The following is a 25,722-nucleotide window of genomic DNA, read 5'->3' as shown; positions in this document are numbered from 1 at the left end:
TACTTTTTTCACAATCGCACGGAAGAAATAGTTTTGTATGACACGTCAGTTAGGCGACAGGTCAGTCAGGAACGCCAACTATTCAAATTCATTCGAAGTGGCGATTCCCATGCAAAATTTTTAATTTTTTTTTATCATTTAGCCGTCTTATTTTTTATAAATTTTCTTACATATAAACCTTGTCCTGACAATAAGGTACACGTAAAAAAAAGAATCGTCCAATTCGGTGCAGTCGTTCTGAAGTTATGAGCGTACATACATTTCGGCGATTCATTTTTGTTAATATAGACTAGCTGACCCCGTGAACTTCGTTTCACCTACAATTTAATTTTGAATCTGCAAAACCGAATGCTTTAAAATCTTGCAAATGTTTTAAACATATGATAAGCATAATAAATTTTTATTCAAAATATATTTACTTATCCCCTCCAAAACATTGATGACGTCAGTCCAAAATTTTGCCAAATGAATCCTATCTAAAATGTCCAAAATAGGATGAGACTATATTTGTGATTTATCATTCCATTCATATTTTTTAGTTTTGCTTATAGGGGGTGTCTAAAAAAAATTAAGCACTGAGTCAATTTATTTTATTGATTGAATGAAGAATTGCAAGACTGAATTTTGAAATATTGCAACGTTTGGAAGTTACTGTTTGACATGGTACGTTTTTAATCAAAATACGTATATTTATTTATCAAGCCCAAAAACTTGATGACCTCTTCTCAAGGTTTTGCCGAATAAATCCTATCTAAAATGTGCAAAATATCATAAGTATATTTTCGTAATTTATCATTGCATTCATATTTTTTGGATTCGCTTTTACAGTGACTCAAAAAAATATTTTGATCAGTCAATTTATTTTAGTGAATAACTCAAGAGTTGCAGAAATGAATACTTTGAGATCTTGCAGACGTTTTAAAGTTATTGTAAGCATGGTAAATTGTTAAGAATATTTATTTATTCCCCCCAAGAAATTGATGGAACGGCTCACTCGATTTTCGCAGATAATTTTGGGAATACAATACAGTTATTTTTAGTATTACACTGCACCAATCCAAGGTGGTATACGTGTTGATCGCAAATGTTGATTAGGTCGTCACAAAATTGTGTGAAGAAAAGACTCAACTCGAAAATGCTGAATATGTTTCATTATACTTTTGGTGCGAAGGAAGTTCTGTCGAAACAACGTTCGATCAATTTTTTGACAATGGTTGATATAAATAAAACTCAGTAGATGCTCATACTCGAAATACGAAGTATCTACTCGAATATCAAATCAAAATATTTCTAGTTTTTCTAGATGATGCTAATACTTTAGTAGGTAACAGTTGATGCTCAAGTAGCATCTCAATACAACAAAAAAGGAAAACAGTGACAGTGTTCAACCATCAAGGCAAAAATCGAGTCACCAAAATATAAGTTAGTATGGGGTAGACACCTTGAGATGGGAATCTCTATGGCCAGTGTTAGAAAAAACGCACTGCACAATTTATGCATAAATAAAAGTTAATCACCTGAAAAGTTTTCGATATTCTCGCTCCTAATGTGTTTTTCAAACTGAATGCACCTTTTGACGACGTTCTACGTTCATGAATGTATCCATGTTTAGTCAAAATTCACTCTTACAACGATCCTACTCGTTTTCTAAGCTGACAGCTCAGTCATTTGCCACGCCGATGCTCATTTTTAGATTAAATGCTCACAAAACTCGTAGGTAGATGTTCAATTTGTACCTGGGGAGATACAATGTTTCCAAGTAGGTACTCAGTACATAGAGTAGATGCTCAGGTATATAAGAATAATAATGAAGTAGGTACTTCGTACTTGGAATATGCGTATCTACGTAGTTTTATTCATACCACCCAATGTCTCGCTTCAATGTTTGATTATGTTGATTATGAGCACAACGCTGATCAACTTCCGCATCTGAATTACCCATGAAATAAATCATTGCGGTTTGCACCTGAGGTAGTTCGTCGCACATTTGATTGACTTCGTGGACTTATGTCAGCTTGTCGTCTTCTCGGCATTGTAATGAACTTCATAAAACGACACAGAATTATTTTCACAGTCAATCAAATCTGTAAATTTTGTCTTGAGAATTTTAAAATATTGAAAACTTTAAATTAAATCCTCGAATAACGGTAAAGGTTGAGGTTTTGTCGAAACCAATAATGTGAATATAGGTAAATAGAATGGCAGATCAAAATTAATAAGAAACTTTCGCAATGCGTAACTAAATTCACTTTAACGAACACTTTTCTTAAAATAAACGACGTTTTTTTTTACGAAAAAACAAAGAACTGTTTGAAATGCAATAATACTCGCACGGAAGAAATAGTTTTGTATGACACGTCAGTCAGGCGATAGGTCCGTCAGAATGCCAACTATTCAAATTCATCCGAAGTGGCGATTCCCATGCAAAATTTAAATTTTTTTTTTATCTTTTAGCCGTCTTATTTTTTATAAATTTTCTTATATATAAACCTTGTCCTGACAATAAGGTACACGTAAAAAAAAGAATCGTCCAATTCAGTGCACCCGTTCTGAAGTTATGAGCGTACATACATTTCGGCGATTCATTTTTATTAATATAGATTTTAGGCTAAAGTAAACCACAATTAGCAACTGCCCACAAGAAAATCGGTTAATATGGCCAAAATAAAAGTTGGAGGAAAGTAATATCTAACGCTGAGTCCAAATTTGATGTCTAGGTGATATAATAGTCGCAAAAGAGTTATTAAAATAAAAAAGGAATTTTAATATGGATTATCTCAAACAATCAAGTTTGCAAGCGGAAAAATGGTTTGGGGGTGCATGTCTATTAACGGAATTTAAAGACCAGTTAACAACGTTCATTGAAGGGAAATTACAAATGCAAACAAATGTCAAGAGTCTTTGTAAAAAAATATTAACAACTATTGAAGCAGTCTATTATCCTGTTGGTATTTATATTTTTCAACAGGATGATGCTTCAAGTTACACACCTACAACACTTATTACAAAGAATAATAATATAAATGTACTGTCCTGACCATCGAATAGCCCAGATCCTAATCTAGTAGACGATATGGCGTGAAATAAAAAAATATTTAGGAAATCATCCGTGACAAGCGATTGTCAATCTTCAACAGGAAATTTAGCGAGTGCGGGATACGATAATAACTCTTGTGTATTGCAGAAAATTAGTTGAAAGTATGATGGCAAGAATTTCTGCAGTTATTAAGGCAAAAGGAAATGTGACCAGTTACTGAATTTGCTTTGTCCCAATATTTATGTGTCACAAAATGTTACGTTGTTTTAGAGTTTTATGTCACTGTTTGAGTTAGAGATTAGTATTTATTGTGCTGTAAACATTAACAGCTTTGAAAAACGAATTAATTTTAAAATTGTAATTATCTAAAATAAATTACATTTTTGTTAAAAAGTTTGGTTATTTTTTATAAAAATTTATTGTCGTCCCAATATTTAGTTGTTAGGGCTCGTATAATGATTAAATCAAAATTATGCTGTCAAAAATGACAAGTTAAAATGATAGTCAAAACCGTCTGCGATGTACCAAACTTTTTTAATCAAAATAATTTTCATTTTTTAAAGCACAAATTAACAAATTAGTTGCAAAAAGTGGTAGTGAAAATTAAAGTAGAACCCTAAGGCTATTTTCTCCGCAAAAATCAGGTCTGGTTTTTCACCCTAACAAAAGTTAACATGGGGTCTAAAATTTAACATGGGAATCCCTATGGCCACTTTTAAAAAAGATGCACTGTATAGTTATTAGTTATTAGTATTGTACCTAGTATTGATTTATGTATATGTGTATTTTTTTTTGTAATTGTTCTGTAAGTGGGTGAAGAACCTGTTGGTCTACTGTGCTGTTGGGCAATAAAGTCATTATTAAGACCCGCCACTGACCCGGAAATGACCGGCATTCAGGCAAGACTTCTATCATTACGGGTACTAAGACCAAGTAATGATATGCATTGATTAGATTAACAAAACAACTTTCGAGATTCTAGAATTACAGCATACAAATTAGTCTGCTATTATTCTCTAATCTCACCCCATCCCCAAAAGTCTAGCGTAACTACCGATTCGCGCATCACTTGGAAAGTGACCTACACTACCCTGACCTACTGGTGCTAATCTAATCTGACTGACATGATCAGACTGTTCGAGAAACTTACGAACAATATGACATGTTCCTAACAAAACAGATACATTCTATTTGCCTACAGCCAGAACAAAATTATTGAAGAAATCACCTATATATCTGATGTGTTCAACCTTCAACAAATACGGGAAAAGCTGCGATATATTCTACGATAGCCAAAGATGCATCAGAAATATTATTTGTTTAAAATCGATGGCTAATTTCCAATAGTAAATTATGCTTTTGAATTTTTCTTTTTTCTTTAGATTTCTTTTCTTTAATTTATGTAATTTATGTGTTATCGTTTATTCATTTTTATGTGAAATTATCTGTAACTACGACTGTAATGTCAAATAATATTTGTATTTAGAATTATATTCAGTCAGGTACATAAATATTATCCTGTAATTGGGCCACGGTCTGTTGGATAATAAACATTTATTATTATTATTATAAAACAGCTTTTTGAATTTTGAACTAAGTTCTCAACTAAGCTATTTGGGACTACACCTACATTAGAGATAACTAAGGGTAGAATTGAATTTTTTTTAAGATTCAACATGGATTTCATTTCTATCGATAATTGTAGATATTTTGAAATCTTGGTGTGGTATGTTTGAATAATGTTGTTTGTGTTAGGAATAGCAATGTCAATGAGAATGGCTTCGTTCGTGTGTTTTTTTTATAAGTATGATGTCTGGTCTGTTAGCTGTAATGTTTAAGTCTGTAAGTATTGTGCGATCCCAGTATAATTTGTATTTGTTATTTTCAAGGAACGGAGATGGAATGTAAGTGTAATAGGGTGTCGTATCTTCGATTAAGTTCATAAGTGTTGCTAATTCTTTGTGGATTATTTTGGCGACGTTGTCGTGTCTAGCTTTGTAATCAGTTTGTGCTAGGATGCTGCAAGAAGAGATTATGTGCTGGATCGTTTCAGGTTTTGCTTTGCAGAGGCGACAGCAGTCGTTTCTTATATTCGGATCTTTGATGATGTATTTTCTGTAATTCTTGGTATTGATTACTTGGTCTTGAATAGTAAACACAAATCCTTCTGTTTCGGCATACAAACTTGATTTTTTTAGCCAAATCAATAATTAAGACCAACATGACATCTTCTTGTTGACATGAGTTTCTTCTAAGTCTTTGTAGAATTTTCCATGTGGTTATTTTTGTTTTAGCCCACTTATTATTTTATCTATTGTGTGGGGGGTGTGGATTTCTTCGGTGTTCGACAGATTTAAGGGTGTGTGATTCAAATCTGCCCTTGTGATAGTGCGAAACATTTCATTTCTTTCTGTTCGTTTCAAGAAATACTTCTTCAGATCTGAGACTTGTCTCTGATATAAGGTTTCTAGGTTCTGGAAACCCCTTCCTCCATTCTGTCTTGGTAATGAGAATCTTTCAATAGACGATTTTGGATGATGCCTTCTATACTGTGTGAAGATTTTCCTTGTTGCGATGTTTAAATTTTCAAGATCAGTTTTGGACCATTTAATGACTCCAAAAGAATATGTTAGCAGTGGAACGCAGAATGTATTTACTGCTTTCATTAATTTCTTTCCATTTAACTGTGTCTTCAATATTAATTTTAATCTCGCTAGGTATTGATCTTTCAACTGTGTTTTCGTTTTGGTATGATTGATGTGGGAGGATTGACAGAAACCCAGATATTTGTATGTATCATTTCGTTCTTGACCTTCGATTATTTCGTTATTGTGGGTTATATGTGGTACTTGGTGTTGGACGCTTTTCTGATTGATGTTATTATTATTATTAATAATATTATTAATGTTAAAACATTGCAAGATTTCAAAGCATTCATGTAAATTCAAAATTAAATTGCAAAATATTGTTATAAAATTTAGATTTTTTTGCCAAAAATCTGGATGTCTTGGATAAAAACTCAACACGATTTATAGACTGTACGTTTAGGAGTATGTTATTTTATAAAATTTCAAATCATTTGACTACGTACAATTTTGAGGTGACGTCATCAAATTGTTGGTGGGGATGATTAGACGAAGTTTGGTTAGCATTTTACCATTTACAAGATATTCATGTTACATATATAAAATTTGACAACAATCGAAATTTCGCGGGCCGGAAACCGTGACGCGTACCGCGAGAGCCGGGGGGAAATTCGCATTGCCGCGCCGCCGCGCCGGAAGAAGAGGATTCTTGCCTGAAACTCCAAGGAGTGCGGAAGTGCTGGGACGGTTTTCTGAGTGAAGAAGAGTTTGTTTTGAGAAGTGAGAAGTGAGCAGTTCGACCCTCCGACCACCGTAAGTACCTTTTTGGGTCGCCTGCCTGTTTTGTATCGGTTTTGGAATCGCTGCCCCCGAGCGAAAAACCGTGTCACCGTCACCGCGTTTTTTTTTGTCACCGTCGAAAGTCGACACCGTCGTGCACGCGTCGTTACCGTCATCGCTCTCCCCTCCCGGGTCGCCGTGCCGTCTTCGGACGATTTCCAGATCTCAAGGTCGCCGCCCCCAGAGCCAAGAGGAGCTCGGCCTGAAGGAAGTCGCCGCCCAGGAGGAACGACCGTGCCGGACATTTAATTTAATTTAATTTGTAAAACCATTTTATATTTATTTAAGTTGCTTAGCCGTAAGTTTTATTATTTTAGATCGTGTAGCTGGTGGCAGGGAATAAACCCTATTTATTGTAAAATTTCCTGGCCGTTTTATTTCTTATTCTCGAGTTTTCGCGGCGGCTCATCACCTGAATTACGTGTCTCCGGCTTTAGAGCACCCCGGCGCTCCCTCCCCCGGAGAGGGATCTGGCGCCCGAGCGACCGCCGCTCCTGACCGAAGGCGCCACCCCCGGCGGCGTGAAGGTAGCCGCATAAGCTTGGTCGACCAGACGTGTTACTGATATCAGCGATACTAGTCGACCCAAAGCTTGGCACCCAAGTACGCCGCCACCCCATACGTTATCGGCAAGATTCCGGACTGTCACCGGACCGTCCGTTCCTCCCATTCGGAATTTCGTCGCAACAGACAGACAGACTAACAGACAGAAACGGGCAATCTCTTTTTTTGTACTTTAGGGACCATGATACATCGAGAAAATATAAAATTAGCCAGTCGCCCAATGGACCCCATTGCAATACTTTCTTAGCTTACGCTCCGGAAGTAATAAAATAGTATGTGTTACCAGGGCTATGAAAGCATCAGCTGTTTCCATAAGAAATACATGGGGAGCTTACGGAATGACATAAAGAGGTCACTAGCGTCTCTAAAGGTGCTCCGACCTTGAAGAACATAGTTTCTTTTTCATTTTAAGGTTTTCGGTGATCATTTTGTCTGGTTTTGTCAACAAAAAATGTCATATTAAGTACGGGATCATATGGGATGTTGGGTTATGAGGTTAAAAACAAACGTAAAATTTATTTTAACACATTAATAGATACTTACGATACATGTAAAAAATACTAGAAAATTACTGGCTAAAGTGGTCAACAAACTGCAGGTTAAATTTTAGTGTGTAAAAAAATCTAACTCTATTAAAAAGTGAAACGAGGTAATCAAGAGGAAAGTCTTTGCAGGGGTGGTGGAATGTTATTTTTTTATGGTTCGTTTTTTAGCCGCAAATCAGTTAACGACTACAGTGCATAAATTGGGAAAAACTCACAAAATGTATTACCCATTACCGGAGTATAAACTACAAAATGTTCAGGTGGCATCATTATATCGCCAAAAATCACATCTTCATTGAAGACGTTAAAATGGCACACAATTAAAACAGGATGTACCACTTCGCAAGAATGTGCAAAGTTCACACAAACTTCGCCGAAGTGGTGGTGTAAGAATTTTCGTATTAATGAGTATCCACAAACATACCGTAAACAGTTATGTTCTTTCAAGGTGAGTTTCCGGTAACTCACATCACTTAATGATTGTGGAAGAGGCCAGAATACAGGGAAGATGTGTTGTAGAAGTTTGTTTAAAAGAACACCTTGGCAAATTTTTCATTTCAAATAAAATAGTGTTTCACAGTTCGTTCTTGCACTTGTATCGAAATAATCTGTAGTAAATAGTTTCCGAAACACACTTTGGAAAGGACCCTTTTCCTGTAAGCAAAGTGAGTAGACATTATATAAATTCCAATGATACAGAGTGAGACAACATCGCGCAGGCGAAGTCAGATTTTTGGAGCGCCAAGTTAAAATTAACCAATGAGCGACAGATTACGCATGTGTAGCCTGTCAAAGCGGTTTGTTGTCACAGGGCTTTGCTCTGCTGCCGGAGTGCCGGATACTATTTCCAACGTGGTTTTGAAGATGCGTGCGCACGGAAAGTCACTATGGAAGTTTTATGATCTTACAGGAAAAGGGTCAGTTGTATTGGTGTGGGATTTATACGCCTCACAGAGCCAAACAAATATGCCAAACAATACTGATTTAGTTGCAGCAACCTTTTAGTGAAAATTGTAAACAAATTGTATTCTGTGAAAACTATTAAAAATAACAAAATGTTTATGTTCCTGAAGTTGTTTTTCATTTTTTTGTGAGTGATTTAAAAATATTAAGAGTGAATTAAAAATTTTGCAATTCACTTGTGGATAACAACTTATTTGTCAAACTTGTTAAGGATCACGGCTGTAGAATATAAGGTTGGTACACCAAGGGAAATTTGGTGGAATAAAATTTGGGTGTCCTAGGCGGCTTTGGCACGCTTTAGAGACCCTAAATAAGAGAGTCTGGCCAAAGCCGCCATTTTATATCACAATCAAGCGTATCTGCAACCAGACATACCGTTTTCAATACGTTTTCAAACAGAATGTGATATAAGATGGCCGCACCAATGAAAACCAAGCGACGCTTTGGCCAGACTCTCTTATTTAGGGTCTCTAGCACGCTTTAGATCGTTTTGCCATCTGTGAATTACGATTACACACTAACATCTTTATGAATGAAATTTTCCACTACTGCAATGGCAAATTGACAACTGACAGGCTGCCAAAACTAGTGTTGGGCATAATCGACATATTTCACTAATCGAATGAATCGAAATAATCGTTTAAAATAATCGAATAATCACTCGAAAATTCTATTATTGTCCAATGCGCATGCGTGGCTTGACGAAATCTGAATCGAACATTTAATTACGATTTATTTATTGATTGAAAATAGTTTCACTGTCAGTGGTCCGTATTCTTTTCCCTTAATTAATATTTAGAGACGTTCGTTATTTTTTTTTCTCTTTGATATATGCTTTTATCGTATTCTTTTCTCACTCATTGTAATCAAAATTTTAGAAACCGATTGGCTTAACAAAAGGGAAATCATACGGCCCAATATGTTTGTAAATTATTATATCACACTTGTAACACACTACCACCAACCTAACAAATGAAATTTACTAATGATTTCGATCATTTTCTACGGTTAGTTGCCTGAATCCGAATGAATTATTTCGAAACCTCGAATCGTAATCGGTTCGTGTACTCGTGCGCAATCGAAACGAAAAACGAAACAGTCACTGACGAAACGAATAAACGAATGAGTTCTAAACGATAATCGAATGATCGATTATTCGGGTATAATCGAGATATCTCGATTATATCATTCGTAATCGCCCAACACTAGCCAAAACTGTCATTCTACTTCTAGTTGATGTATTATGATAGAAATTACTGTTTAAATTGGTTTAACGAGATCGCCAACTCAGAGGGGAACGTACATTTATACATAACAAACCTCGGCAACCGCAGGTTTGTTCGATATTTCTAGCACTATTGTTTCATGTAAACAATCATTAAACAAGCATGTGCGATGACCAGATAAACACAGATTCCTTCGAAAAACAAGTTGACAATGTACTGGTTAAGAACTTTTCGGTAATTGATTACATTAGCCACCGCGATTTTGCCGAATCCGCCCCCAGAAAAACCTCATACAACAACCCTGATCACGTTCCTACCTAACCTTCAAATGTTGTACAAACATTTCTCATAACATTTGAAGAGTAGGAACGCGATCAGGGCAGGGGCGTTGTATGAGGGTTCTGCAAAAACGGTTTCAGAGAAGTCGCATAGTAGCTAGTGTAAACAATGGTCAAAGACGCTTCCAAAAGATTGAACGTTTACTGCCCATTCACAATGGACATAAGACATAACAATGTTGTAAGGCCAATATTATATTTATGGTACAAATAGCAGAGTGGGGATGTCACCCGCTATCTTGGACCAAGCAGGTAGTTTTTTAAGGAGTCATAGCGGAGATGTGAAAGACTGTACATGGCTGGGAAAATAAACGTTAAAAAAAGGGAATAAGCGTTTGGCTAATCACCCTCGCGCCGCGAAAAGGTCCTCAAAATACAACAGTCAACAGTGGTGTCAGGTGTGGGGTGTTAGGTGTTGTAGTGCGTATACATCTTGTCGGTTCAAGCAATAAATGAACGAAAACGACAAAAGCACGAAAGCTCCGAAGTATTAGGACGGCGGTACGCGAGTGTGTGCAAGTTCAAGCTAAATTGAAGTGCTACTTTGAGTTTAATAAAAGGTCAGCGAGGAGTGGGCCGATATACAGCCCATCACAGCAACAGCAACCCGTTGAGTTAATTCATCTCCGCGAGGTCTTCCAAGGAAACCTTCTTCGTCGCAACATCTCCGACAGGGCAGCGAACAAGGCTAAGTGTTTTGTTGTGTGATTGTGTTGCGCAAAAATTTTCTACATATTTTATTGCATATATTGTGTTGCGCCAATTTTGTCTGTAAGCTTTAGCTCCTTCTTCTGTGTATTTTTCAAAAAAAGAGGTAAATGTCGGATGACGAAAATCACGAAGATAATAACGAAACTATGACGTATTCTATTGAAATCGCTTTAAAAATGATTCCCGAATTTTCAGGAATCCGGGATGATTTACACAAATTTTTAACATGTGTCGATATTGTTTATGGAATGTGTACTACTAATGCGCATAAAACCAGCTTACTTAATGTAGTGAAAACAAAACTTTCCGGTCAGGCTTATGATTTAATAAAATATAGTACTTTTGCGTCTTGGACTGAACTTAAAACAAAACTCGAAAACCAATATAGTGAGAAAAGATCGATCGCACAAATTCAAACTGAACTCTTAGGCATCAAGCAAAATAAAGATACTGTCCGCGATTTTGCAAACAAAATTATCAAATTGAATTCAGATTTAAACGATGTGTGCATTAAGGCTCAAGGTGACCAAGCAGCCGAATTGATCCAAAATTTAAATAAACATTCCGCCCTTAAGGCCTTTGTGGATGGGCTGAATGACCCTATTAAACTAATTATAAAGGCTTCTCGCTATGAAGTATTAAACGAGGCAATTGAGGCAGCTTGCGAGGAGGAAAAATCCTTAAATTTACAGAAAGGTGTTACCAGGGGCGGCTTGTCCTATGAGGCAGGTGAGGCAGTGCCTCACCAATGAATTTTACGCCTTATTAGGATTTTTATTATTTTATACGGACACATTTCGGCCAATAATTTGTGTCTTTTTTCTAAAATTTTAAAAATAAATATAGAAAATTATATTCTTATTTTTATCTCGGTAGGTATTCGTTGCTCCCTTAATTAAACAGCGCGCTTAAACACTCGGCACAACATGTATTTTTTGACGCGAATGAGGCCGACTCGAAGCTTGCCTCTACAGCATATATAGAAATCATGTCGTTAATAGGCAAGCAACCTGCAATACACTCATAAGCGGTATGAGTTGAAAAAAGACAAAATTGAGGCTAGCCTCATTTCCGTGCTTGCAAAAGAGATGGACAACTATAATATTTGCGCGCGTGGAACGTGCGATTACAATGCAGTCTGCATTCGCAGGAGTATTCAAAATTAGGCCGTTGATTGTTTTGCCACAAATCTGTGTGTGTATAAATTTATTCAAAATTTCGGTAACAGAATTTTGTCTTAAAAGTGCCTACGTTTGCGTGGGTCGCGTTGGTGCTTTGTGCTTGTCATAATTTGATTTCGGTAATCGTTATTTAAGATTACGAGTAAATCGGAATTTTTCTCTACTAACGTTAAATGACAATGGCAGTTCTGTTTTTTCTACTTTCACGTATGATGATAAATTGTATGTAGTTAAGGAATTAAAACCGCCGGTTCCTGATTTGAGTAAATCGTTAATTGATCCATAAAAAAAATTTAAAATAAATCCGTATTTATATTTTATATTTTTTTCATTTTGTTTTTTGTTATAAATCAAATTAGCTTTATTTTATGTTGTATTTGATCTTTTTCGATATGTTTTCTTTATAGTTTATTTTAATTTTGTTTTTTGTTAGAAGTTATATTAGTTTTTTCTGACCACGCTTCCCTTTCCTTTTGTCCTGTCATTCTCATCCTTTCCTTGCAAGACCTCCTTACACCTTCACGTTGGTTCTTTGTGGACAGTTAAATGAGTTTACAAATTTGTTTATTTGACTAAATAGAAAATATTTAAGTAATCTTGATTTATTTATATTTTAGAGCGTTTTGTGCTTTGCCTCATCAATTTTTCAAGTCATGAGCCGCGCCTGGGTGTTACACATACTGGTCAATTGACAAAATGTTCAAAATGCTTTAAAACAAATCACTCTACTTCTCAATGTTACTTTAATAATTCAACTTTTAATAGGCGACATATTCCTTCACGTAATTTGCATACGTCTTTTCCAAATTCTGTCCGTAATAATAACACAAATTTTAATGGACGCCAAGATGTGTTCTGTAATTATTGTAAAATGCGTGGTCACACGATTGAAGTATGTAGAAAACGAAGTTACAATAATAGTTTTCGCACAAATTATAGCCAAAATAATCAGGGTCAAAGTGAACAAAACACCGTTCGACAGAATAATCAGGGTTTCTCTCCTCAAGATCCGGGAAACGGGGCAGGTCCGAGCTCATCGAGCAGTGGAACTCGGATTCGCGACATCAGAACTGCTCATTAATATCTACTAATTTAGACAGTGAGACGTCCGTTTACACAATTCTTAACGACAAATCTCAGAGTTTCATCACGGTACCTTTAGATCTGTGCGCGTCCAAAACGGCAAATTTACTCTTAGACACGGGGGCCGAAATCTGTATTTTTAAAATAAATAACGCCGATGATGATTTTGAAATTGACACAACAAATAAAATAAAACTGAAGGGCATTACTGATGAGTATGTTCAATCGCTCGGGGTGTGCCAAGCTAAAATTTCTTTAGGGGATTCATTTATGGTCCACCCTTTTCATATTGTGCCTGCAAACTTTCCAATACCCTATGCCGGTATAGTTGGTAGGGACTTTTTAGAAAGATATGGAGCGGTAATAAACTTCAACAAAAATCTTTTAACATTTACAACCGGGCATTCATTTGATATTTTTCCAAAAGTAAATTACTCTGTCCCAAATAACCCTAAAAAAACCGTCTCTTTTGAAATACCCGCTAGATCGGAATTTACGGTGCAAGTTTCAATTGATGAAAACAAGTTTAAAAATCCCAAGGTTTGTGTACAAAAGGAAATATTGCCTGGACTGTTGGTACCAAATTGTATTATACATCACACTGACGGGTACTATGCCATAAATGTTATAAACACAAACGAAACGCCTATAAATTTTAATCCTGATGACATTGAATTCCAGGACCTAAATGATTTTCACGTTATTTCATTATCTACCGATGCCACTTTAAATAGATTGAGTACCCTAGAGTCCTTAATTCAAACCGATCACCTAAATCCGGAAGAACGCGATTCAATTAATAATATATGCCGGGAATTTAATGATATCTTCCATTTAGAAGGAGATCAGCTTACCTATACCGATGCTGTTAAACACACAATATCGCTGTTATCAGATAAACCCGTCTTCGTTAAACCATACCGTCTTGCCGAAAACCAAAAACCAGAGGTTCGCCGTCAAATTAACGAAATGTTAAATAATGATGTCATTGAACATAGCAATAGCCCCTATAATGCACCCATATTAATTGTACCGAAACGTGCGGATTCTCAGGGAAATAAACAGTGGAGACTTGTGGTTGATTTTCGCAAATTGAATGATGTCACAAAATCGGACGCGTATCCGCTACCCAATATATCTGAAATTCTCGAACAATTAGGTCATTCAAAGTACTTTTCTGTCATTGATTTAGCCACTGGATTTCACCAGATGTTGTTGTCTGACGAGAGTAAGCCACTTACAGCCTTTTCCTTTGAAGGGCATTATCAATATAAGCGATTACCAATGGGACTAAAGTCGTCGCCTGCATCATTCCAACGCTTAATGAACACTGTACTTTCGGGATTACAAGGAGTCAGATGCCTAGTTTACCTTGACGATATCGTAGTGTACGGATCTTCCTTACGCGATCATAATGCTAAATTAATAGATGTGTTCGAAAGACTTAGAAAAAACAACTTAAAATTGCAACCCTCTAAGTGTGACTTTTTACGGAAAGAAATTACTTACCTAGGCCATTTAATCTCTGAACATGGTATAAAACCCGATCCAGGTAAAATTTCTGCTGTAATGAATTATCCTAGGCCTACAAATGCAGATCAAGTACGTTCATTTCTTGGACTTACGTCATATTATAGAAAGTTTATTGACAATTTTGCCGAAATTGCGTATCCCTTAAATAATTTGTTGAAGCATAATGTTGTTTTTCAATGGACTGCTTTGTGTGAAGACGCATTTATCAAACTAAAAAACAAGTTAACTAACCCACCTATTCTACAATATCCTAATTATTCCGAAGAATTTATTGTTACTACTGATGCAAGCCAAAATGCAGTTGGCGCTGTTCTTTCCCAAGGCCCAATCGGCCACGATTTGCCTATTGCGTATGCGTCGCGAACTTTGAATAAAGCCGAAAGGAACTACTCCACAATCGAGCGTGAACTATTGGGGATTGTTTACGCAGTGCAACATTTTCGTCCATATATTTATGGGAAAAAATTTAAAATTTTAACGGACCATAAACCTCTTACATATTTATTCTCAATTACAAACCCTTCATCGCGCCTCACAAGATTCCGTTTAAAGTTGGAAGAATACGAATTCGAAGTAATTTATAAACCTGGAAAACAAAATTCTAACGCTGACGCTCTTAGCCGTATTTATTCAACAAATGTAACGACAACCCAAGAAATAAATAACGAATACGATCACTACAAAAGGACTATTCAAAGTACCCTAGTATCTAATAAAAATATTATAGACACAAATGAATCTGTTGTCGAATGCACTGACGAATTTAATCTACTTTATTTATCTGACAAGCAATTTTCCAGTGAAAACGAATACTATAATAGTGTAGACGAGTTAAAATCACAAAATGCACAAGTACGTCAGTTAGCGTTTTTGAAATCTGATGAACGATATTATATGTATCTCATTCTAAAGGATTCTGAAAATGAGCAAGTTTCCCTCGAAAATGTCTTTTACGCATTAATAAATTTAAAAACATTTTGTTTGAAAAATAGTATTCAAAAAATTGCAATTCCCAGTTTTACTATAAAAAGCCAACACTTAAGGATCTCAGATGTACGTACTATGCTTCGCTACATTTTTAAATCAACTTCTATTCAAATTTTAATTTGTCACGATAATAAAATTTCCAAATTTTCACCAGAGGAAATACAAAATGTTCTTCGAGAATATCACTTAACACCTTTAGGAGGTCATCAAGGCATAAACAGGACTTTTAGTCGTCTGAAAGCTAACAATTATAACTGGCACAAAATGTACTGTGATATAAAAAACTATATAAAATCTTGTGATAAATGTCAAAAAAATAAAAGTTCCTTAAAAACAAAAATGCCTATGGAAATAACTACAACCTCCTCCAAACCTTTCGAAAAAGTAGCGTTAGATATTGCGGGTCCATTTCCTACCACCGAGAATGGCAACAAGTTTATCTTAACTGTAACCGACGATTTGACAAAGTTCTTAATTGCCATACCAATTCCTAATCAAGAATCAGCAACAGTCGCGAAATATTTTACTGAGAACGTTATATGTCAATACGGTACGCCAGATTCAGTTCTCAGTGACCAAGGATCTAATTTTATGGGGAAATTATTTAGGGATATTTGTAAGTTACTTTCCATATCAAAATTACACAGTACAAGTCACCATCCCCAGACACAGGGAACCGTAGAAAGATCGCACCGAACGCTAAATGAGTATTTGCGAAGTTTTGTAAACAAGGACGCAAATAATTGGGATCAGTTTTTGCCATATGCTGCATTTACTTACAATACGACACCGCACACAGCAACTAAATTTACGCCATTCGAACTTAATTTTGGTCGAACTGCCGTTCTACCTTTATCAGTACAAAGGACTCCTCAAACTTTTTATAACTACGACAATTATTTAATAGATCTAAAGTCAAGATTGCAACATTGTCATGAAGCCGCAAGGAATAATCTCCTTTCAAATAAACAGAAATCAAAAATATATTACGACCGAAACACCAACACTCAAACATTTGAGGTTGGGGATTTAGTACTTCTTGAGGACGAAAGTTCGTCTGTTGGAAAATGTAAAAAACTTCAACCCATTTACAAGGGACCTTATGAGGTAATTTCAGTAGACTCTGGCGTAAATTGCACAATTTTGATCAATAGAAAACAGGTAAAGGTTCATTTAAATAGATTAAAAAAGTTCCGCATCAGTGATTAAGGCACAAATATCATTACTTTGCTTGATGCTTCGTTTTTTCGATTTTCTCTTTTTTTCCTTATTTTTATATTAATATATATTTTATTATACTTGTAAACAAAAAAAAATCCTATATGTAAATCTCATAGTTTCTAAAATTGAAGAATTTTTTTGTATCACCATGTAATTATTTTGATTGTGTATTGTACTGTATTATTTCTCTTTCCACACATGTCTTGTCTATCTTATAACGCTATGAACATTGTACTTTGTAATATTTAAGATTTTTTTGTTACGTATTTCATTGTGTGAATTGTATGTTCACCTGTATGTTGTTGTGTAGTCCACTGTATTTTAATATTTTTTTTTTAGCTCCTACGTATATGTATAACTAAAATTTTGTGCTTCAACTCCAAAATTTTCATTTTGGAGGGTAGGTGTTGTAAGGCCAATATTATATTTATGGTACAAATAGCAGAGTGGGGATGTCACCCTCTATCTTGGACCAAGCAGGTAGTTTTTTAAGGAGTCATAGCGGAGATGTGAAAGACTGTACATGGCTGGGAAAATAAACGTTAAAAAAAGGGAATAAGCGTTTGACTAATCACCCTCGCGCCGCGAAAAGGTCCTCAAAATACAACAACAAGTACATAAAGCTTACATAAATACATAAAGTTGAAACGATGGAAAACGTGTACCCCTGTTCACAGTGGACGAACGTAATTCTTATGCTTATGCACGTTTCATGTAATCCTTGTGTGCGTACACAAAGTTGAAACAAGTTCAACTTTGTGCACGAATTATGTCAAAATTATGTTAAAATCTAGGGACTTTTGAATGCTGCTATTGAATTCCCTTTGACAGTTGGCACTTGGCACTTCACACCTTTGATTATATTATATAAATTATAATCAAAGCTTCACACTGCGAGTCTGTTCTGTACTGCGAGTTGTCAAGTTCGAATATCGTATGAAATTGTAGGTTAGATATTTTGACTGACTCAGTTTGAGGTTAGCCGTTTCTATGTTTAGCCAGGAGTTATTCCGTTCTGCGTTTGCGCAGTTTAACAATTCTTACAGAGTTCACTCTGTCCACAGTGAACGTAGATAAGCATAAGCCAGACACACACCAAAAACGTAAATTATGTTATGCGCTCGTTCTTATGTCTTATGTCCATTGTGAATGGGCAGTTAACATAAAAATTATTATTAATTGCTTGATTAAATGTCAAAGTTGTCATTTATGTCGGTATAATCGTGTCCTTTTGATGTGGCAAAAATTAATGCCTCTAAATACCGTAAGAGGGACCCATTTGAAAACGCGCGTCATGGCCAACTGGTACGGAAAGAAATTATTCCACCTACCGGAACGTGAATGAATGAAAGATACTCAACCTATATTCTACAGCCGTGTTAAGGATTTATTAATAAACGCAGTTTAAAACGTCAAAATTGAATAAAAATGTTTTGCTTGAATATATTAATAATTTACAAAAAAGAAAAAAATCGCCAATGTCACTAGTACATGCCAACCATTTTTATTTTTGTGTATTATATGAATCACATACGAGTGCTACGAAATATTTGAATCTTCGTGTTTCCCGAGAACGGGCTCCCAAGGTCACACCCGTTTTGCAAATATTGCTGAAGTTTCGTTACTGATCTACTGTGACATTTGCCTCGAACGTATGTCGTACAGTGGTTCATACTGCCATTGACTTTGATTTTCAGAAGCTACAGATACGGCTGTGAATTTAAAATCTATATATATAAAAGTGGATGTTGGTATATACAGGGTGTTATTGAAAGGTACGTACAACAAAATGGACAGTTCTTCGCGAAGTCTAAGAAGTCGGAAAAACTTATTTTGTGTTATCAAAATTATAAGGGGAAAATTAACCCTTATCCAACCTTTTTAGACGCTACTGAAGGATAAATAGGTAAAATTAATTTATTTTAGTAAATCCTAGCAACTGTAACAATGATACTTTTGTCAAGACTAAAAAATGTTACTATAGAAACGAAAGATGATCTTTTTATCAGAGGCGTACAAGGAATTTGGACATAAATTTTAATAATTTTTATCTCTAAAAGGAAAACACTTTTACCTGAACTTTTTTTAACTTTTAGCACCTATACCAGTGATGCCTATACTTCGACACCAATTGCCGATTTTATTTTGTACGTACCTTTCAATAACAGGCTGTATATATATCTGTGATCGATAGACTCCGAAATCGTTTGACCGATCACCATGAAATTTGGCACATGTAAGTGGTTTTTCATGGAGAAGGTTTTTGTGGTATCCGCTTTGCTGTAACTAGCCACTAGAAGGCGCTACAGCACATCAACTTCTACACCGTTCAACCGATTCTCATAAAAATTGGTACACGTTGGCATTTGACTGTGGAGAATATTTTCGCCCTATCCATTTTGCTGTAAGTCGCCACTAGATGGCGCTGCAACACATCAACTTCTGTACCAATCAACCGATCCTCATGAAAATTGATATACGTTGGTATTTGACCATGGAGAATATTTTACTACTAGAGATTATTGAAAATGCCACCCAAAAAATCAAACATTGGAAGATCAACCTGACCTCGCAGCAACTGGCAGCCACGAGAGCTGCTGAAACATAGATCGCGTTGGCTGATTCTGCACCTGTCAAAGCATTATGAAATTAGAGAATCAGCGGCATCAATGACAACATTGTCTTCGTTGGTAGACGAGTCATCTGTCTAATGACTGGAGATTATTGAAAATGCCACCCAAAAAATCAAACATTGGAAGATCAACCAGACATGCGCAGCAAGTGGCAGCCAGTAGAGCTGGTGAAACCTTTGAAATACGAAACGCGCGACTGGAAACTGACCGGATTAGGGCCTCTACTTCAAGAATTGCCGAAACACCCGAAGAGCGAGACTCACGAATTGAAAACCTGCGGGTGCGAGCGTCTACGTCAAGAGCTACCGAAACATCTGAAGAGCGAGATGCACGAGTTGAAAACTTGCGAGTGCGAGCTTCTACGTCAAGAGCTGCCGAAACATCACAACAGCATGACGTACGTGTTGAAGATCTTCGAGCAAGAGCGTCTGCGTCAAGAGCTTCTGCAACACCAGAAGAGCGAGACACACGACGTGAAGCAGAACGCTCACGGCAGACTCGATCAAGAACAAGAATCGATCTCAAGAAAGCAGCGTTCAATTACGATAAAGACTATGACTACAAAATGCATCGCGATGTTGTCATTGGTCCGATGACTAAATTGTGTCTACACTGTCGCGCTTTGAAGTTTCAAAAAGAAGCGCCTGGCATGTGTTGCTCCAATGGCAAAATCAATTTGCCACCACTGACTGAACCACCAGAACCACTGCTCACTTACGTTGCTGGAGTTACTCGGGAGTCCAAACACTTTCTACAGCATATTCGGAAATACAACTCATGCTTTCAGATGACATCGTTTGGAGCGACGAATATTGTGAGATATAATAATTTTATGCCCACATTTAAAGTGCAAGGACAAATGTATCATCAGATTGGTTCACTCCTTCCAGTATCCAAAGAAGATCCGCAATTTTTGCAAATTTATTTCATGGACAATGTGGAGAAGGAGATTGATCGACGATGCGCATTTAGTATAGCAACAGATCGAAAGATTATTGCTGAATTACGAGCATTATTCCACGAGCACAACTGTTTGGTCCGAGATTTCAAATCCGCATTGGAGAATGTAAGAGCGGATGACTTTAAACTCATTATCAGAGCAGACAAAACCCCATCGAATGAGCATGAAAGACGCTTCAATGCTCCAATAGCCCCTGAAGTAGCAGCTGTAATTGTCGGTACAGAAATTACTCGGCGAGATATTGTTATCAGCAGGCGAAATCAAACCAAGCAACGTATTGCTGAAACACATCGATCGTACGACGCACTTCAATATCCAATTCTATTTCCGCGAGGAGAAGACGGTTATCATCTCGAATTGTATCAAACTCATCCCGTCACAGGTGCTGCGACAACGAAAAAAGTCAGTTGTATGGATTTTTATGCATATCGCATCATGATTCGAGCTGAACAATCCAACCATATCTTAAAGTGTCGTCATGTTTTTCAACAATTCATCGTTGATATGTACGCCAAAGTCGAAAGCGAACGACTCAATTACATTCGTTACAATCAATCGAAGCTTCGAGTCGAAGATTATTTTCATTTGCGAGATGCAATCGCGAATGATGGAACAATTGGTAATATTGGACAAACGGTTATACTTCCAGCTTCGTATACTGGAAGTCCAAGACATATGCAAGAATATGCTCAGGATTCTCTGACATATGTTCGCAGATATGGACGTCCAGATCTTTTCATCACGTTCACGTGCAATCCATCTTGGTGTGAAATCAAAGATTTACTTTTGCCTGGCCAGCAACCATCTGATCGGCATGACCTCACAGCGAGAGTTTTCAAACAAAAATTGATACGTTTTATGGATCTCATCACTAAGAACCATATATATGGAGAAACTCGCTGTTGGATGTATTCCATCGAATGGCAGAAAAGAGATCTACCACATGCTCATATCTTAATTTGGTTGGTTGAAAAAATTGTTCCAACTCAAATTGATGATATCATTACTGCTGAGCTGCCCAACGCAGAAGAAGATCCAGAATTATTTGAAATTGTGAAAAAAATATGATTCACGGACCATGTGGGGGACACAACCCACACTCGCCATGCATGAAAGACGGAAAATGCACCAAAAAGTATCCACGCCAGCTGCTGCAAGAAACACAAACTGGTGGCGACGGTTATCCGTTGTACAGACGACGAAAACCAGATGATGGAGGATACACCACAACTATCAAAATCAATAACGTTGATTTCGAAGTTGATAACCGATGGATTGTGCCCTACTCTCCTATCCTTTCGAAATCATTCAATGCACATATCAACGTGGAGTCCTGTAATTCAGTTAAGGCAATAAAATACATATGCAAATACGTGAATAAAGGCAGCGATATGGCAATTTTCGGAATTGCGAATCCCAATGCGCCCGTCAATGAAATCGAGCAATTTCAAATGGGACGTTACATTAGCAGTAATGAAGCTGTATGGAGAATTCTTGGTTTCGACATTCATGAACGCTTTCCTGCTGTCATGCATCTCAGTGTTCACTTGGAAAACGGTCAACGAGTCTACTTCACGGAAGACAACGCACCCAAACGAGTTCCAGATCCACCAAATACAACGTTGACCGCTTTTTTCCAATTGTGTGCAACTGACGAATTCGCAAAAACATTAATGTATCACGAAGTCCCGCAGTACTACACTTGGAATCAATCGACGAAGAAATTTTGCAGAAGAAAACGAGGCGCCAGGCATTCTTCTATAGCTGGCATATTTTCTACTGGTGCACTGGGAAGAGTATATACTGTTCATCCAAATAATGGTGAATGCTACTATTTGCGAATGCTGCTTCACGTGGTCAAAGGACCAACATCGTTTCAAGCAATCAAAACAATCGATGGTCAAGAGTGTGAGACATACAGAGAAGCATGTTTTAAACTTGGTTTGCTTGAAAATGATCAACATTGGGACAACACATTAGCAGAAGCATCTGAGACACGTCATGCCCATCAAATACGAACTCTGTTTGCCATAATTTTGACTACCTGCGCACCTTCTGATCCGAAAGGTTTATGGGAAAAACACAAAGAGAGTATGAGCGAAGACATACTTCTCCGAGCACGCAGAAATAATCCCGGCTTGGATGTACAGTATTCGGAAGTCATTTTCAATGAAGCACTGATATCACTTGAGGATGTGTGTATGTCGATTAACAACAAAATCCTCAATCAGCTTGGGCTGTTTTCACCGGAACGTGACAGAAACGATGTTATAGATAGAGACGTATTGCGAGAAAAACAATACGACGTCGATGCGCTACAAGTTTATGTTGAAACTCAGAAAAGGCTCTTAACAAACGATCAACGACTTGCATACGACACAATTATGGAGCATGTGCGAGGCGGAAATGGTGGACTTCTTTTTCTTGATGCACCAGGAGGCACAGGAAAAACATTTCTACTCAATTTGATACTCGCCGAAATTCGAATGAAACATGAGATTGCTTTGGCTGTGGCATCGTCGGGGATTGCAGCAACATTACTCGATGGAGGACGCACGGCGCATTCGGTTCTCAAGCTGCCATTGAATTTAAATCTAGCTGCTGATCCTCTTAGCAACCTTGGAAAAACAACTGGAATGGCAACTGTATTGAAAGCATGCCAACTGATTATTTGGGATGAATGTACTATGGCCCATAAGAAAGAACTTGAAGCACTTGATCGTACTCTGCGAGATTTCCGAAGCGATGAACGTCCACTGGGCGGAGCTCTGATCCTGCTCGCAGGTGATTTCCGTCAAACTTTGCCCGTGATTCCTAGATCAACACCAGCAGACGAGTTGAAGGCATGCCTGAAAAATTCGTCTCTCTGGAGACATGTGAAAAAAATTACACTGTCGACCAATATGCGTGTGCATTTACTTGGAGATGTTTCTGCACAAATATTTGCCAAACAACTTTTGGATATCGGCGACGGCAAACTTTTGGCTGATCCTACAACACAGGAGATAGGGTTTCCTCCGAACTTCTGTCAACTTCAGTCATCAATTGAAGAACTTGAAGAGAGTTTTCTCAAACATCGCCAACAACTTTAGAAATCATGATTGGCTTTGCGAGCGAGCTATCTTAGCTCCAAAGAATGATGATGTCAATCGAATCAATAATAAGATTCAATTAAAAATTCCTGGGATGATTACAGAATACAAATCGATTGACACAGTTACAGAAGAGGACCAAGCTGTAAATTATCCAGTCGAATTTCTCAATTCGTTGGAGCCTCCTGGAATGCCACCGCACATACTGACGTTAAAAGTTGGCTCACCAATACTGCTCCTTCGGAATCTCAATACCCCGAAGTTATGCAATGGAACCAGACTTTCAGTGAAAAAACTGATGCCGAATGTGATTGAAGCAACAATAATTAACGGCAAATGTAAAGGTGAAGATGTGCTGATTCCGCGCATTCCAATGGTTCCTACTGATTTACCCTTTACATTCAAACGACTACAGTTTCCTGTGCGTCTTGCTTTCGCGATGACAATCAACAAAGCCCAAGGGCAGTCTCTGCGCGTTGCCGGATTAAATTTAGGAAATCCATGTTTTTCGCATGGTCAACTGTATGTTGCTTGCTCCAGAGTAGGAACTCCAAAAACTCTGTACGTCTATACACCAAATCGAAAAACCAAAAACATTGTTTACCTACTAGCGTTACGATAGATGTTAGTAGGTATTGATTAAAATGTGTTCAAGTTGTTTCAGTTATATAGCGAATACAATAGTCAAAAATTTTGTTCATTCACGTGAATTACTAATACAAAAATGTATACTAATGAAAATAAATGGAATAGCATCAATATGAGTTATCTTATTATTCAGTTTTCTACAACGCATTCTGCGCTCCAGACCATACATTTATATCCACATATATACAAAGTAAATATATACACAAGCAGGACAACGTCTGCCGGGTTCCGCTAGTAATACATAAAGGAGATCTCATATTTGCAAATGTTTTCAATCAATTGCCAAATTTTGATTTAAGAATCATCATCAATCCCAAGCTTTTTTTCTTTTCACACATTTTTGCTAGAAAAGGAAAAACTTAGCATTTCTGATTAAACCTTTCATGTACAAGTAAAAATCACTTTCATTTTAGTACGAATTGGTCCGAAACACCCATTTAAAAAAAATCACAATTTAAAGAACAATTTATTTCAAAACAAAAAAAAAAAGTATTTTACAATAAAAAATTGCACTTCCTAATGCAAAATCTGATTCACTTTTGGTGAAAAACTGACCCACAAACTGTTTTCTTGATGGGCCATTTAAATAGTCCTCCGACACTAATAGTTCTTCGACACTGTGAAGTAGATTTTCTCCAGATCTTTCTAGTTCAGGACCCAATAGCCAAAGCAGTGCTTCGCTCCCATCAGTTTGTCGTAAGCTTTCATGAAGTTTTACCTCTACATTAGCTGTTTTTAGGCTGGCTTGGGGATTAAAAGAATTTTCAGCGACAACAGCTCTGACCTCAGCTGATTCACTTTTCTTCAGATGTACGTCCCAAGAACGCAAATTATTGGTCCAAAATACCTACATTATAACGTCCATGTAGGGCAAGTGTAGCCATATGGTGACATACAAAATGCATCTCTTGGGGTTTCACATGTTGCCTCTCTTAAGGAATATCTATGCATAATAAAACAAAATACGTCATAATTGTACTTGATACAGAATTTATCAATATACATCAACTTACAATAACCTTATACCTGGCTATTTCGCATTCTAGCTCGAATAAACTCTTCAAGCACATTTAATTCAGTATACCAATTGACTTTCACTACATTATTTGACTGCAAAGAATTTTCTCAGTTCACAATGCATCTCCGATCGTCAACAAAAAAAAAAGGTAATTGCCCCTATTGTTAACACATGTCTTTCTGTCATTATTAATAACAAATATAAAAAAAAACAAGTCCACAGACATATACAACCTAATGTGAGCCAATGTCACAGCACTAATATATCATCCAAAAACTGTGGTATGATTGTTTGTTGTGATGAAAGATGAAAATACGAAATCAACTGTCATATTTTGGGGATTTTGATATCTATACCAGTCTATACACAGAACACTCTGTCTATACTGTGCTAGTGGCCGTAATGCTGCCATTAGAAAGTAAAATTATAAAATCTGGTAGATGTGGTTTTTTAACTGTGTCAGCACGACTTTTAATTTTCCTTCCATTTATTTTGTAATAAACATAATTAACTGTGCCATGCTCTTAATATTATCGAAATGTATTGCAATTTGCTA

The 25,722-nt window shown here is 36.7% G+C and overlaps 3 protein-coding genes and 1 long non-coding RNA gene across 4 annotated transcripts; 3 read left to right on the top strand and 1 right to left on the bottom strand.

Annotated features, from left to right (window-relative positions):
• Positions 1 to 20,039: 20,039 nt before the first annotated feature.
• On the top strand, positions 20,040 to 21,476 carry LOC135135292 (uncharacterized). The gene has a single exon (XM_064064316.1). The coding sequence runs from the start codon at positions 20,040 to 20,042 to the stop codon at positions 21,474 to 21,476; it is 1,437 nt and encodes a 478-aa protein (XP_063920386.1).
• Positions 21,473 to 23,500, top strand: LOC135135291 (uncharacterized). Its single transcript, XM_064064315.1, has one exon. It carries the CDS (start codon positions 21,473 to 21,475, stop codon positions 23,498 to 23,500), a length of 2,028 nt encoding a protein of 675 aa, XP_063920385.1.
• Positions 23,501 to 23,594: 94 nt separating this feature from the next.
• Positions 23,595 to 24,122, top strand: LOC135135290 (ATP-dependent DNA helicase PIF6-like). Its single transcript, XM_064064314.1, has one exon. The coding sequence runs from the start codon at positions 23,595 to 23,597 to the stop codon at positions 24,120 to 24,122; it is 528 nt and encodes a 175-aa protein (XP_063920384.1).
• Positions 24,123 to 24,601: 479 nt separating this feature from the next.
• On the bottom strand, positions 24,602 to 25,595 carry LOC135135133 (uncharacterized). The gene is made up of 2 exons (XR_010281443.1): positions 25,162 to 25,595; positions 24,602 to 25,091 (listed from the first exon to the last, which is right to left on the bottom strand). It is a non-coding gene; the product is annotated as an uncharacterized LOC135135133 (long non-coding RNA).
• Between the last annotated feature and the right edge of the window lie 127 nt (positions 25,596 to 25,722).

The sequence above is a fragment of the Zophobas morio genome, unplaced genomic scaffold (genome assembly GCF_036711695.1).
Source record: "Zophobas morio isolate AGI-343-1 ecotype UQ-CSIRO unplaced genomic scaffold, CSIRO_AGI_Zmor_V1 ptg000024l, whole genome shotgun sequence".
NCBI lineage: Eukaryota > Metazoa > Arthropoda > Insecta > Coleoptera > Tenebrionidae > Zophobas > Zophobas morio.
Note: the sequence above shows the minus strand (reverse complement) of the source record. Positions and strands in the feature narration are given on the sequence as shown.

Bases quoted from the DNA above. Each gene is read 5' to 3' on its own strand.
- LOC135135292 (XM_064064316.1), top strand. From the start codon at position 20,040: ATGACTAAATTGTGTCTACACTGTCGCGCTTTGAAGTTTCAAAAAGAA.
- LOC135135291 (XM_064064315.1), top strand. From the start codon at position 21,473: ATGATTCACGGACCATGTGGGGGACACAACCCACACTCGCCATGCATG.
- LOC135135290 (XM_064064314.1), top strand. From the start codon at position 23,595: ATGATTACAGAATACAAATCGATTGACACAGTTACAGAAGAGGACCAA.